Consider the following 15838-nt stretch of genomic DNA (forward strand, 5'->3'; position numbering starts at 1 on the left):
TGTGTGTGTGTGTGTGTGTGTGTGTGTGTTTATAGTAAAAAATCTTACCATAAAACCAGGATACTGCTGTGGCCTCCAGAAAGACTATAGCTATAATTGAAGAACCAACTCCAAATTCTTCTAGTAACTTTACCACATAGGCACCACCCTTGCAAAAAAATAAAAAATAAAAAAACAACATCAGTAAAACATATTTTTTCTTCTTTATTAACCTATATTCTATTTCACATACTCTGTTATTATAATATTGTGTTGCCCTGCTGAAATATTCTTATTGTACTGGTAAATTCAACAAACTGAGATCCGGAAGTTCACTGAAACTCACTTTAGTAAGGGTGCTGAGAGAGCCCAGAAAGCAAACAACCACCAGTCCAAGAACCAACAGCTCTCTCCGGTGGGACAGGGTGTCTGGGTACTCATCCATTACAGCTGTGATTATGGCCTCTAGCCCACCAAACTGAGGCAAGAAAGCACACACAAAAAAACTATGAACACTCAATCATATATTTTGCAATTGCAGGGCAGAACTGTATTTTTATAATTCAGCTGTTGAATATACAATCTCCATTCAGGCTTTTTGTATATCATTTCAGATTTTGACGTACTATTGGCTTTTGAAAACTAGAAAAAGATAAAAGTCTTACATAAGCAGTGATATCATTGTAGTAAATTTCATATTGAATTGTAATTGGTGTTCTTTCTGAATTCTCATGCACAGCCACAGCCAAAAGAAACAAGATGTGTGCTGCTGACTGTCATGACAACAGAGTTTAAGACGATTCTGATGCCATTTAATTTAAACGGAGCCAAACTTAAAAACAAAAGTTTTACCTAAAATATTTTGTTGTTTCCTTGCTTCCTTTTCATCTGGACATACAAATCTAGTTCTGTATGTCATTCATGTTTCATATCTGTATGTCTATAAATTATATACCTTTGCTGGCTTCACATGCATATTTAGAAATATTTTTGTTTCTGCACATTTACAGGTGTAAGTGTATTCATACCGTGCTGTCCAGTCCAAGAGTAATCATCATCACAAAGAAGATGATGGCAAAGAAAGTCGACCCAACCATATTTGCAATGGCTTCTGGATATGTGATGAAGAGCAGACTGGGTCCTAGAGGAGGTGCAGAAAGTCGAAAGACAAATTTGAGGTAAAAGACAAAATGCTTTACTTAGAGGGCTGAAAGTCTTGTATGTTATTTTTGGTTCGATGCAGCACATCTACAGTAAACCTCAAAATATTTGAACTGTTATGAAAGGCAAAAAGGAAAGCTCACCTTTGTCCCTGGCTACATCCTCAACGTTTACATTTCTCTGTTCAGCCATATATCCCAGGACAGTGAAAATAACAAATCCTGACACAAAACTTGTCAGGCAGTTCACCAGACTGGTTACAATAGCATCTCTGTACAAATCATAAAGAGAAAGTCATTTACAAACTAAATTGAAAAAATGTGATTGATGCTCGACTGTGATGACTGACAGAACTCGCCGTGGGCGGTCGCCAGATCCCATGTCCACGTCTATGTGATATTCTCATCTTTAGATATGACGTGATCTGTTTAGATGTGCCTCCTGACAGTCTTACAGTATAGCACACAATTCAATTTCCTCTCACTCAAATATGCTGCCCATTCATCTCTTCAAACTGGCCATAATTTGCAGTTCTAATCTAGTTTTTATATCATTTACTCATGGGGCAGGGCATTTGGTTCATCTTATGATTCATCAGAACCCAGTTCGTTTTGATGGCATCTCTCCTTGGTTAGTGGACACAGAGCCGAATGTAAATAAATGGCTAAGCTATAGATAGAATCAGAATTAAGAGTGAGCGGGAATCACATTGGCCAGAATTGGCAGGTCTGTTTTGTTACAGCACAGTATCAGTTTGCTGTTCTGTTCATAGACTACCGTTCAAAACTTTGGGGTCAGTAAGATTTTTTTTTTTTTTTTAAAGAAATTAATACTTTTATACAGCAAGGAAGAATTACATTGATCAAACATGACAGTAAAAGCATGTATAATGTTATAGAGTTCAATTTCACATGTTCTTTTGAACTTTCTGTTCATCAAAGAACTTTGAAAAAAAAAAAAGTGGCATGGTTTCCTCAAAACAATTAAGCAGCACATCTGTTAAATGTTTCCTGAGCAGCAAATCAGCATATTAGAATGATTTCTGAAGTATCATGAGACACTGAAGACTGGAGTAATGAGGCTGAAAAAAACAATTCAGCTTCACAGTAAAAAAAAATTACATTTAAAATATATTCAAATAGAAAACATTTTAAATTGCAATAGTATTTCACAATATTACTGTTTTACTGTATTTTTTATCAAATAAATGCAGCTTCCATAAGCATGAGACTTCTTTCAAAAATATAAAAAAATCGTACTAGCCCCAGAATTTTGAACAGAAGTATATGTACAAAGATTTAATTTATGATTCAGATATTAACTTAAACTAGATATTATTTTAATATCCTTTATTGAAAATATCAAACAGCCATGAAGAACTCAATGCAAATGCTGATAAACAGAGGATGCTGAAAATTCCACTTGATCAATGTGATGGAAATGAAGGTTTTGTCTGTACCTGTAGCAGTTATTGTTGAAGGGATTGTAGCTGGACAGGGCGAGAAGAACGCCAAAACCAGGACCGAGAGAGAAGAAGATCTGCGCAGCTGCATCTACCCATACCTACAGAACATTCCATACCATAAACAAAAGTGTGGCTAGAGACAAACACATGAAAACGGATCAAAACATTGGTTTGGATCATAAAGATCATTTTTAAAATTCACTTTATTTCATTTCAGGAACTGAAATGGGTAGGAAATGCTGAAGACAATGACATCACAGAATACTGGGATTAAGCGGTGCTTGATCACATCTGAAGATTTGTGTGAAGAGAAATGTGTATGAGGGCCTTTCATGATGGAAAAAATTACGCATCTCATTAGCCCCTAGTGCTTTATTTTTGCTTCTCATCACGGCTCTCCGCAGCGCTGCATCACCTAACAAACAGCACTGGGCTTATACAGCAAAGATCTCATGACTCGAAATATGAAATATATGCACTTTACGTATTGCCTCCATTGACCATTTATATACCTATTTATCATGTATTTCTTTATTATTAACTTATCTCAAAATTTATGAAGAAATATGCCCTTTATGAAGTCCATATTTCCCCCAGGTCAGTTCAGCTACTAGTGATTCATGAGTTTCCTGCCCAAATGCCTCAAGTCTTTTTATTACTGCATGAAATAAAAACACTTTCCCACATACACGCATTTTGCCATCAAAACAGCACATAAATACATTTAAAAGGGTAACAAGATAAGTAAAGAATGTCAAGAAACAACACAATCTAATTTAACAATAAATCAATGCTAGACACAAATGGAAAAGTCTGAGCGGTGGTAAGAGAAAAGCACTCACGCTGGTCTCCTGCAGTTTCTCCCATTTGGGATTGAGGTAGAACACCACTCCTTTCCACGCTCCTGGCAAAGTTGCACCACGGATCATAAGGATCAACAGCACCACGTACGGCAGGGTGGCAGTCACCCATACTACCTGAGAGAGACACGGAGGATGAGAGGATGTAGAATGAGCTGTTTTTCCTCAAAACAGTAGCACGTTTAATTTAATATTTTAGGACTCGGTAACCTTTCCTGAAGTCTTGACTCCTTTCCAAAGGCTGAAGTAGACGATGGTGAAGATGAGGAAGAGGCAAAGCATGAGCTGCCAGCGAATGTATCCCACATCCCCTAGCCCAGATGATTCATGGACTGCCAGGACATTCCTCCTGTTTTCAGAAGGATTTACAAATACAGTCTGAAACTGACCTGAACTACTAAGCTTATGCATATAATACTTCAGTATACACAAGTTCTGAAATATAAGAAAGAAATGTTGGTGCAATAAAAAATATGAAAAAAAACAGTTCTCCACAAATTGAAAAGTGTTTTTGCAGTTTTGCAGTTTGCTTTGCATATATATATATATATATATATATATATTAGTGCTGTCAAACAATTAATCGCGATTATGCCTCACTGGATGAAAAAAAATTCCCAAACATTAAAAAGCATGCCCAAAGAATGCTTGTTTTATTTGGATCCACATATGTGACCACAAAACCAGTCATAAGGGTCATTTTTTAAAAATTTAGATTTATACATCGTCTGAGATCTGAATAAATAAGCTTTCCATTGATGCATGGTTTGTTAGGATAGGACAATTTTGATGAAAATCTGGAATATGCGGGTGCAAAAAAATTGAAATATTGAGAAAATCGCCTTTAAAGTTGTCCAAATGAAGTTTTTAGCAATGCATATTACTAATCAAAAATTAAGTTATGATATATTTATTTACGGTAGGAAATTTACAAAATATCTTCATGGAACATGATCTTTACTTAATATCCTAATGATTTTTGGCATAAAATAAAAATCGATCATTTTGACCCATACAATGTATTTTTGGCTATTGCTACAAATATACCCCAGCGACTTAAGACTGGTTTTGTGCTCCAGGGTCACATATATGCTGTTCCACCTTTCATCCACAATGCTGTTTTTCCCCGTTGTTATTTATTTTTGCTAAATCTAGCCCTTGTTTTCTTTCCCTCTCTCTTTCTTTGCCATATTTGCCCCCTTTCAGTGCAGCCACTTACATGCACTTACGTGTAAAACTCCTCGGCAGGTGAGCGTGAATAGTTAGTCCAGGTCACGTTGTCTTTTCCGAAGTAGTTAGTGCAGTTTTCTGTGTTCCATTCATTATCACAGCTGGTCCAGGGCAGAGTGCTACTGAAGGAGGAGTAGAAGTAGAACAGAGCCCAGGCGATGATGGTGTTATAGTAGAAGGACACATACAGTGCAATGATGCAGATGGCGAAACCAATACCTGACAGGGAAGAGAAAATGATGTCAGGGTTTTGTTAATGAAATCTCTCAGTATGACACAGTGTCGGTTTTCTCTGTCCGTCTATCTCTGTGAATGTGTATTAGTTTCTTTTTCTTTCCTTTTTATAGACTTTGAACCTTTCCTAAAGTTAGAAGTATAGAAAAGTGAACATTTATAGACTTTTAATGCTCAAACATTACAATATTGTATATGAGACAGAATTGATCTCACCTTTAAACATAGGGCAAATATGTTTCCATATGGATATGGCACCTGTCCTGTGGAACTGTCCCAGAGCTAACTCCATGTAGAAAAGTGGCACCCCACCGAATATAGCCATCAGGACATATGGAATAAGAAATGCACCTGAAGAACACAATTATAACAGATCAAAGCGATTTTCTTCTCACAAAAATAAGTGAGATCAACCAGGGAGAATTTGAAGACTTACAATAAGCTTGTAAGTGCATAAATCTTCTGTAACACTTCAGATTAGGGAACACTATTCACTGTCAAGTAGTTGCTTATTAGCATGCATGTTACTAGCAGGTTGTTTTTTAATTAGTACTTATAAAGCACATATGAATGCCTTATTCTGCATAAGCATATTATACATCCCTTAACCCTACCCAATACCTAACCATAACTACTACATCTACTACCTTAATTTACGATCAATAAACTGCAAATTAGGAGTTTACTGAGGGAAAACTCTAATCTAAAGTTTTACCAAATCTTCCATTAAGTAAATATATCTGTATGTTTTAAGTATCTATGTATGCTAATAAGTCATGTTACATTTCATTTCAGTAATTTCAATAGGTTACTTTAAAAAAAAAAATGAGATGAGATTTGTAGTCTGACACTTGTTGATCTCAGTATCTGCCCAGTTTAAATCATGAATACATGATTGATGACTGCAGCTGGCCATGTCTGCTTCACAGGTGCACTGGAGCAGAAGTTTAAATAAACATAATTATAATAACTATGTATGCTAATAAATCATGTTACATTTCATTTCAGTAATTTCAATAGGTTACTTTAAAAAAAAAATGAGATGAGATTTGTAGTCTGACACTTGTTGATCTCAGTATCTGCCCAGTTTAAATCATGAATACATGATTGATGACTGCAGCTGGCCATGTCTGCTTCACAGGTGCACTGGAGCAGAAGTTTAAATAAACATAATTATAATAAGCATTGTTTCATATATTGAGAATACAAATCAAAAAAGATTTTTTTTTTTACATTATTAAATCAGGTCAGCCTAGAAAACACTGTATGAAAGGGTATATATAAACCCTTGGCAGAAACAGGGTTTTCAAGTTTGTTGCACCAATATGTTTGTTATTTAAAAACTACAAAATTAACAGTCCAAATCTTGTAGCCTTCAGGTAGCTTATTAAAAAAAAACATTGGGTGTTTTTCCCTTTGGTAAATACTTAATTCATGATGATGACGGATGGGAATTTAATTTTTTTATTTTCTACTATTGCGTATTATCTCTTCTCTATGCTAATGTGTTTTCAGACTCGATTCAACATTTTCTTATTTTTTGGATGAAGTGAATGAAGGGGTTAATTTGGTTGTGGCGTTTGCATCATTGATTTTGCTTTAAAACTTGACACCAATTAAACCTAACGTTTTAGTTTTATTGGGCCGAAAGGTTTAGTCTAAGATATAATCAGAAAACACGTTCTGTTGCTTATTCTGTAGTTAAGAGGTTTGTCAAACGTTAAAAACAACAACAACAAAATAATAATTTCAGCACCGTGGACAGCTCATCCGCCCTTGCGCTTTTAAATGTATTATTTCGCTCATCAAATTTCACTTATTTTTCACATTTCAACTGATCAAATTAGCAAGACACAATTTAAAACTGTTTTTGTGAATGGATATTTTTGCACAATGTAATGTAAATTTAAAAATAGATAAAATAGGAGTAAATACAAACAGTTCATAAAAGTTAATAACTCTTACCACCGCCGTTTTGATAACAGATATATGGAAATCTCCAAACATTTCCGAGATCTACCGCAAAACCGATGACTGATAAAAGAAAATCCATTTTTTTGCCCCATTTATCGCGGGACTCTGTCTGAATGATGACGGGCACCGGGTTGCTGTTGTACCCGGCGTTGTTTGGAGGACCCGGGGCGCAGAGGTTCCCGTGAGCCAGCACCTGCTCTTGGTGGGGCATCTTCGCTGGTCCCGGTGACTTGGCAAACTGCAGAAGTACTTATAAACTGCCTAAGAAATGCCTTTTGTGAGTTTCTCTCAAGTGTAAAAAGTAGTTAGAATATTTGTTTGGATTATGCTCGACGTGCGGTCAAAAGAGGCTGCGCGGGGGACCGCGGCATGCTGCTGTGGTTGATTTCCCTGCTGGTGGGAGGAAAAGCTTGAGGTTTAACCAAGAGTCCCCCACCTGAGCGCGAGAGCTGTGATCAAATGAGATGCGCGAGACAACATCACTCACCCCTGACATCCCATTCAAATGGACTTCTCCAGGAGCGCGCGCGAGTCCTACAGAAATATTGCTCGATTTGTCAACGTAATAATGACAATATTTTGAAGAAGAGGCAAGAAAGGTATGGTCAATGAGTACTTTTTTTTATTTATTTTTTTAATCAAAATTGCTTAAGAAATACCATTTATGTTTTAAAATTTAATGTAGTACTAAATCTACTAATCTAATAATTTCCCCCTGCTGGAAAAAAAATAATAATAATTAAACATAGCTACATGGTACAACATATGTATGGTTTCTGACTGGTCTAAACTGGTTACTAGCTGGTATAAAGCTGGTTCAGTTTAAAATCAAAATTGCTTAAGAAATACCATTTATGTTTTAAAATTTAATGTAGTACTAAATCTACTAATCTACTAATTTCCCCCTGCTGGAAAAAAAAAAAAAAAATTAAACATAGCTACATGGTACAACATATGTATGGTTTCTGACTGGTCTAAACTGGTTACTAGCTGGTATAAAGCTGGTTCAGTCTGCTAGAACCAGCAACAAACCATGTACTGGTCATACTTAAGATGGTCAAGATGATCATGATAGATGGTCAGCCAGATTTTTACCATCTTATGACCACCTTATATCACCTACAAACCAGTTATCATGCACTGCCCAGGTTAAAAAAAAAATTGTCTTCCATAATGCACTTAAAGTGCTCTATTTTTGCGCACTAATTTTGTCCTTAATAGGCTATACTAAAAATGATTATTTAGTACTTCTTAAGATAAACTTAAGATCAACTAAGTGTACTCAACTGTGCTATTTTGGGACACCATGAATATGAACTAAAATGCGCTTTTAACATACTATCTCTGTATTTAAAAAATGTATTTAGTCACCACTTGTAGTACACTTGAGTGTATAGTGTATGAAAGATGGGTTCAAGTGTACTACGAGTGGTGACTAAATACATTTTTTAAATACAGAGAATGTATTTAAAAGCACATTTTAGTTCATATTCATGGTGTCCCAAAATAGCACAGTTGAGTACACTTAGTTGATCTTAAGTTCATCTTAGGAAGTACTAAAGAACCATTTTAGTATATAAAGTACAAAATAAGTGTGTGAAAATAGAGCACTTTAAGTACATTATGGAAGTGTGCTTTTTTTTTTACCTGGGTGTGACTATAGAAAAACATCAACCTACTAAAATAAACAAACTTTCAGGTAAACCCGTGGTAATGTTTGATGAGTTGACTATTTTTTTTCTAGCACTTTGACATTTATTGAGGAAGATAGTGAATGAAAACTCATCAAGTAGGACTGACTGAAATAATTAAAGAAAGTTAAACAAAGCAGGTCCTCCATAATGTTTATCCATTTTTAGCAAACCTGTCATCATCAACATTCACAAAATCTTATGTGGCATATAGATGACAATGTAAAAAAATCAATAAAATCACTGAATCGCCCACAGTATAAAACACATTTATTTGGTAAATTAGGCATTGGGATATAGTGTGAAAATATAGAATTTTCCAGTTTAGGGTAAAAATCAATATTTGTAATCCAATAAGTGTGAATTTCAGTTAATCAATAGCAGGTGTCTGACAAGCAAAGTAATAACACTCTATTTGCAGGGTTATTTTATTGTTGAAAGCGGAGGATGGGAAATATGTTTTTGTTTACTCCAGTTGTTGATTGTCTCGACCTGTCTCCTACACCTTGCATTAGGCCATTGTATTGGATGAAGAATGGATTGTGAGGTTTCAGGCCCATGTTATTTTGACAGCGGAGCAGTGTGAATAACATTTTGAGTTTCCCTGGCTTCCTGAGCAGGCAGATGTAATAGTATTTACTGGAGATCCAGGAGAGAGTATCTGCTCTGTGGTCTAACTGTCCTCGTTAGGTAAACCTAATAAAAAGAGTTTGAAATCAAATCCACCGCTTTTAGCACTGGCTAATCGAAAAAGTCCTAACTAGATATAGAGACTGCTGTAATCGTGTAGGCCAGTGGCCAGAGAGTGCAGCAAATAAAGTTAGATTCATAAAATGGAAGGCCTTTGTGAGGTCTGGATCCTGCCCAAGTGCAAGAGAAGATGACTTGAGTCCATTAAGATAGATTCATGTTAAGACAGGTGCATTTATTGCTACTCATGTGGAGATATACAGCAATTAATTGCAGCTTCGTTAATGATAATGGCAGGAAATAATTAATACCTAGTAATGCATTATTGTGTTCAGTGTAGGTACATGTTGGTTTCTGGGTTGGAACTTGGAAGTAGTTCGCCCTTCCTCTCGGTTCACCTCCATAACACAGCCCTCCTGCAAATATGGTAGAATCAATTGATTTAAGAAATTTAGACTTGCTGGAGATTTAAAAAATCATGTCATATCTGTATTTGCGTAGTATTATTTATTGTATGCATACTGGCTCTTTTAAAGACTTGATTCTAATTGGTCAGTCATGCCATTCAGGGGTCAGATATTTCCTAATTATGAATGATTTAATTTAGCTTTAATTATTTGGTATGTTGGACAATAACATAAGAAAGTTCAATGTATGCACCAGCTGGCTCCAGGAGTAGTAACTAATAAGAGGGATAATATACAGTCACACATTAATATTTATTTACATTAAGACAGCATTACCATGCACCTAATATAAAAGCAACAATCAACTACAGCTTACAGGAACTATTTCCTGTGATCTTTGAGAATTAAATATCTTCTCTCAGCTGAGAAGTTATTTAACTGTAACTTGAACTTGTCATTGGAAAAAAAAAAAGACCCAATTTGTCTGCAGTCCAGTAACAAAATCCGACAATGACTTCATTTTTAAGCCTTGCTCTGCTATTTAAAGCATTATCTGTCACTGCCCAGCACTGAACGAGATTTTTCAGGCAAAGACTTTATGCATTCGCCATAAGCAGGTCTTGGCTTAGTGACGTAATGGATAAATAGGACTTATAAACAGAGAGTTGATCATTTGAGTCCTTTTTGGGTCGGGTTCAAAACGTAACAATACCTGAACGCTGCATTCTACACGAGTGATGGATTACATGATTGAAGCGGCTCTGGATAAAAAGTATCTGCTAAAAGGCAGCTAATGGCATTAGGCCGGTGTAATAGGAAGAAGTAATTTTGGCACTGTACGTGGGCTTTTACAGCGCAAACTACATCGCTGATAGCTAAAATAAACCAGAACCTTTAGGCTGGCTTGCCAGTTTGCTGAGATTTATTCATAGTCAATATACAAGCACTTACTCCAGAGTCATTCAAATAATGAAGTCATGTTTAATGTATGAATTGATCTCTTTCTGTTGTATTAGAGGTACATCAAAGCAGTGATATAAAGCATTGTGGATCATCAGAACCTGAACTGACCCTAATGCGGAGTTCTTACATCAAGCTTGATTCTTGCCAAGCGTGAGCTGATATATATTCACACATAAATGTGACATAACATGCAATCTTTTGTAGCTGATCTGAAAACAGTTGAGATGCTTCTGCTGTGATTACCGAGAGTAAAACGGAAGAACGGGGAACTGGCGTCAGATCAGGTTAAAAGGGCAGCCGAGTCCCGGAGCGCAATAGACCCCCTGCGATGAAGCCTATAGGCAAGTTGCTGGGTGCTTGATGTGTGCGGTTAAAAGAACATCAGGCTGACAGGGACTCCCCCCAACATGCCTTGCTGCACCTTCAGTGAATGTCTACTCGGATCACACAGGGCCGTAAGCAGAGCGCTGCTGAACAGCTGCTTATAGTGTGAGTACAAGTACAGAAGCAGCGGTTGCTTGCTGCAGCATGTTATAGATTAGTTCATGTCTTTTGCCCTATAGTTTTCCTGCATGATGATAATCATCATAAATTTTGTTACTTTCATTGGAATTCATTGGCATTTTGTTGATGATTATCACCGTTGCCACCCTAATAAAAAAGTAATATATTTAAAATACATTCATTTCATACTAAGTATAGTTCAAATCTATTAACATATTTACTGACATATCACTCAAGACCTACTGATATTATACTGATACTGATATTAAAATTATAATTAAACTTTGGAGTACTACTTGTGAACAATGCACATTTCTTATTATTAAGCATAAAATGTGTTTTAATGTCACTATTGATGAGGATTGTATGATCTCTGAATAATATCGGTCTTTAAATGCAAGATATAGTGTACCTGAAGCAGACTTGCAATAGTTCCACTTTAGCAGAATCAAATATACTTCAGTATATCTTTAGTTGTACTTCAGCTCTACTTCCGCTCAATGAAAGTGCATTAAGTACAAAATTAGTTGTACCACTTTAGCAGACTTTAAGTATACAGTATACCAAACGTACAATTGCAGGGTATATTTATTAAGCACGTAATGTACATGTAACTTAGTATGAAATCAATGTATTTCAAATACATTTATTTAGTTTTTCAGGGCATCTTCATCATATTATACATTTTTACTGAAATTATTTTTTTTCATAAGATGGTAAATTTTGAATGGTAGTGTATCAAAAAACATATTTTCACAAAATTATAAAGCTGTGCAACTGTTTTGAGTACCAAATAAGCAAATTAAAATGATTTCTGAAGGATCATGTGACCCTGAAGACTGGAGTAATGATGCTGAAAATTCATTTGTTCCTGTCTTTACAGGCAAGAAAGTCCATTTAAAAATATTTTTAAATACAAAACAGTTCTTTTAAATTTTCCTTTATTTGTACTGTGTTTACTGTAGCTATTTTTTCATTAAATAAATGCAACCATCTTCATCATATTTTTAACTGATTGTATTGCTCCAATAGAGCATCTGCAATGTTTTTAAGCCACAATTAGTTCTTTTTTAACTTTGAACATTCAGAGTCATTCTCAATTGGACAAACAACTATGTTTTTTTTCAGGGATTGAGTTTAACTTGAGGGTTAAGTTAGAATTTCATATCAAGTAATGTAATTGTAATTTAATTTTCTAATTTATTCATTTAATATTTTACATTAATTCTATAGCTATAATGTGTTTGTGTCTGAGAAAATGCATATATTTTGATTAGACTTCACATTTCATTTGTAGTCTTCACTTTCACATACCTCTGTATATATTACACACTGTGTATTGTAAATTGTGTTGTATTGTATGAATACTGTATGTATATCTCGTACAATGTATGTAATGTTATATAATGAATAGCTAATTCCTTATAGATATAAATTGGCCAGTAAATCCCAGTTCTGGTTTTGGTTGTGCAAAAAGTCTTTCATTGTTTAAGTGCATTGTTTACAATCAGAAAACTCGTAATTCTGACAACTTTTGTTAAAATTCCTGCACCTCAAAAATAGCATAAATAAAAAAATCTCTATTTCATTGATTACTTGAAACAAAATTGTTACTGATAAACAAACAAACTTTCATTCCTTTATTCTACCAATAATTTCTGCTCAAAGCAAATGATGATTTGAATGACGAGGTAACAAGACTCTCTCTCTGTGATTAACTGAGCAAGCGATAGTGAGATGCGAAGTCATGCCAAAGTCCTCGTCAAGTCTGTCAGCGAGGTTCTTGTCATTAGCATTACTGCTCTCACATAAAACATCATCATCACTACTGAAGTCCTATCCTCCCGCTGCTTTAAGCCCTTTTTTTAGCACACTTAAACACAGAGGCTGCTGATAACTCCCTATATTCAAAAGAGCACAACCCTTTCATCTGCATTTTGTGCATTGCCCTATGGGGGATTCTTCACAGCCACAAAGCCACCTCTGATATAATATGACTCAGTATCTTCACAAAATAAGCCTGACTCCATGTGACATAGCATATACTAAAGAGAGTAAAGTGAATGTATTAGAACTGTCAGTAATTTTATTCAGCTTTGATTTGGTGTTGTTTGGATACAGTACCATATTGTGCTAAAGAACCCTTTTGTGCTGAAATGTTTATTTTTGTTAGAATTTAGACGTTTTTATTTTTTTTATTCCTGCCATTTGGTTTTTAAAATCTGTCAAAACATTCTTTCAAAGCCACATCATTATTGTTTTTCTGGAGCTCAATCCAACTACACAGGTACTTAAACTTTTAATTGGAACTTCTATTCTCTTCTACACATGTAATTGACAGAAAAATGTAATTTATTATACATATTGTTAGGGTTTTCAATAATTACTTGGGTTTATTCATTAACATATTCAGTCAAATCACTTGACATTTTCGTTGTAATACTGTGAAGCGCTCACATACTGTCCATTCACAACGGCTACTTTTGACCTTTATAAACATAATTGCTTTTACTTAAACAAATGGAAGAGACACAATGTAACTCTAAACTCACCAGTGTCTACCCAGAAAGATGATGTAACTCACTACAACCTCATCTACAGAGAGAAACTGACACTTGGTTACACCAAAATACACTGGACGTAAAGCCTGAGAAGATATTTCACTGGAACTTTGTTGTCATATATTTTGTATTTTATTTCTTTATGCATTTATGCCCTTCAATTATATTGACTCTCACACTACACTGACTGTTTCACGTTACCTTGGACTACATTTCCCATCTGCCATTTCACTAATCACACGCTCACCTGAAACCAATCACACACACTATATAACATCCATTCAGATCCTGTTCAATGGCGAGTATTGTATAGCATTTATCACTCTCCTAGCGATAGCTACTCTACGGAGCCAGTTCTAGTTTTCATAGTCTAGTCATAGTCTCGTCTTGCCTGTTTTCCTGCTTTTGACCTTTATAAACATAATTGCTTTTACTTAAACAAATGGAAGAGACACAATGTAACTCTAAACTCACCAGTGTCTACCCAGACAGATGATGTCACTCACTACAACCTCATCTACAGAGAGAAACTGACACAGTGTATTACACCAAAATACACTGGACGTAAAGCCTGAAAAGATATTTCACTGGAACTTTGTTGTCATATATTTTGTATTTTATTTCTTTATGCATTTATGCCCTTCAATTATATTGACTCTCACACTACACTGACTGTTTCACGTTACCTTGGACTACATTTCCCATCTGCCATTTCACTAATCACAGGCTCACCTGAAACCAATCACACACACTATATAACATCCATTCAGATCCTGTTCAATGGCGAGTATTGTATAGCATTTATCACTCTCCTAGCGATAGCTGCTCTACGGAGCCAGTTCTAGTTTTCATAGTCTAGTCATAGTCTCGTCTTGCCTGTTTTCCTGTGTTCAGATTCTTGCCTGTTTTTCGGATTACCCTTTTGTCTCGCCGTTCGGACTCTGTTTGCCCCTGCCTGGACTACTGCTGTGAACCTGGATTAGCTCTTTGCCTTGCCCTGTTGGATTACGTTCGCCGTTGATTGACCCTCGCCTGTTTTCTGGACTACTCTTGTGTCTTGCCCATGATATACCTGTTTGCCATTGTTTGACCCTTGCCTTTTTTGCGAACACGCCTTTGAATAAAGCTTGCATATGGATCTGCACGTCTCTCGTCCCTGTCATTTCGTTACAATGTTCAGTCTCAATTATCATTTATGTATTCAGCTAATAGCTATAGTTAAAGCACTGTAATGCTACAACGTCGATAAAAAAAAATGCTTAATTGACTTCTTGTCAGTTTTTTTAATCTAAAATCCTGACAGAGGTATTATAAGACCAGTCAGAGGAGTAAAAACACAAAACATAATATTAATAAATAATACTAAAGAATTATCTTCTACTATATTCTTTGTAACACCACAAAGGTTCTATAGGACTTTGTTCTTTATGGAACCTTTTAAAAAATAGAATCTGTTCTATAACCTGGTACTGTTTTGAACCATTTCTCTTAAGAATGTATATATTATACAAACACATTTTTATTAAATGTAATATTAATTTACTAAAGTGGGTAAAACAATTGCCCAGCTCATCTGTTAATGCTTTTTTTATTCTTTTGCGATCGAGAGTAGGACAGCATCATAGATCTTCATCAGCCAAATGAGAAGCAGCTTGACGTTACTGGAAAAAGCCATTTCCTGATAAACTTCTTTTGTTTTGGAAAGGTAAATGTGTAATGTACAGTAGAGTAGACATAACTGTGGTTTATTATTGTGTATTTCGGAATTGTTGACATAAGCGATATGCCATTGCTCTTTTACTGTTTTACAGCTTCAGGTTGCCAGCTGTCAGTTTCTGTGATATCAGGTTAGTTTACTCATGTGTTGTCTTTACACAGTGTGTTGTCATTTATAATTCTACACCATGCTGATGTAATTGATTGCCATCATTCTGAAGAAATCAGTAAGAAGTTGTAATACTGTGAAAAGCCTCTGAACCTCTGAAATGTTGTTCTTTTTCAAACGGGGTCCATGTCAGGAGCTGTGGTGCAATGCACAAATCCAGGACAAAAATTCAAATCTGACCTGGGTCATGGCTCTCTTGCCCCCTTTCTCACCCCAAATTTCCACTCTTCTATA

The 15838-nt window shown here is 35.5% G+C and overlaps 1 protein-coding gene across 1 annotated transcript in view; it reads right to left on the reverse strand.

The window, feature by feature from the left end:
- The window catches only part of LOC107752152 (sodium-dependent serotonin transporter-like), a 10132-nt gene extending 3018 nt beyond the window's left edge, over positions 1-7114 (reverse strand). Inside the window, exons 1-10 of the mRNA XM_016568040.1 lie at positions 6895-7114; positions 5146-5280; positions 4695-4914; positions 3676-3814; positions 3448-3582; positions 2600-2703; positions 1284-1411; positions 1008-1120; positions 326-457; positions 49-148 (exon numbers count right to left, since the gene is read on the reverse strand). Of these exons, the coding sequence (XP_016423526.1) occupies positions 49-148; positions 326-457; positions 1008-1120; positions 1284-1411; positions 2600-2703; positions 3448-3582; positions 3676-3814; positions 4695-4914; positions 5146-5280; positions 6895-7114 (1426 nt within the window). The remainder of the gene's footprint in view (positions 1-48; positions 149-325; positions 458-1007; positions 1121-1283; positions 1412-2599; positions 2704-3447; positions 3583-3675; positions 3815-4694; positions 4915-5145; positions 5281-6894) is intronic.
- Between the last annotated feature and the right edge of the window lie 8724 nt (positions 7115-15838).

Source organism: Sinocyclocheilus rhinocerous, unplaced genomic scaffold, assembly GCF_001515625.1.
Source record: "Sinocyclocheilus rhinocerous isolate Xijiao unplaced genomic scaffold, SAMN03320098_v1.1 scaffold1312, whole genome shotgun sequence".
Lineage (NCBI taxonomy): Eukaryota > Metazoa > Chordata > Actinopteri > Cypriniformes > Cyprinidae > Sinocyclocheilus > Sinocyclocheilus rhinocerous.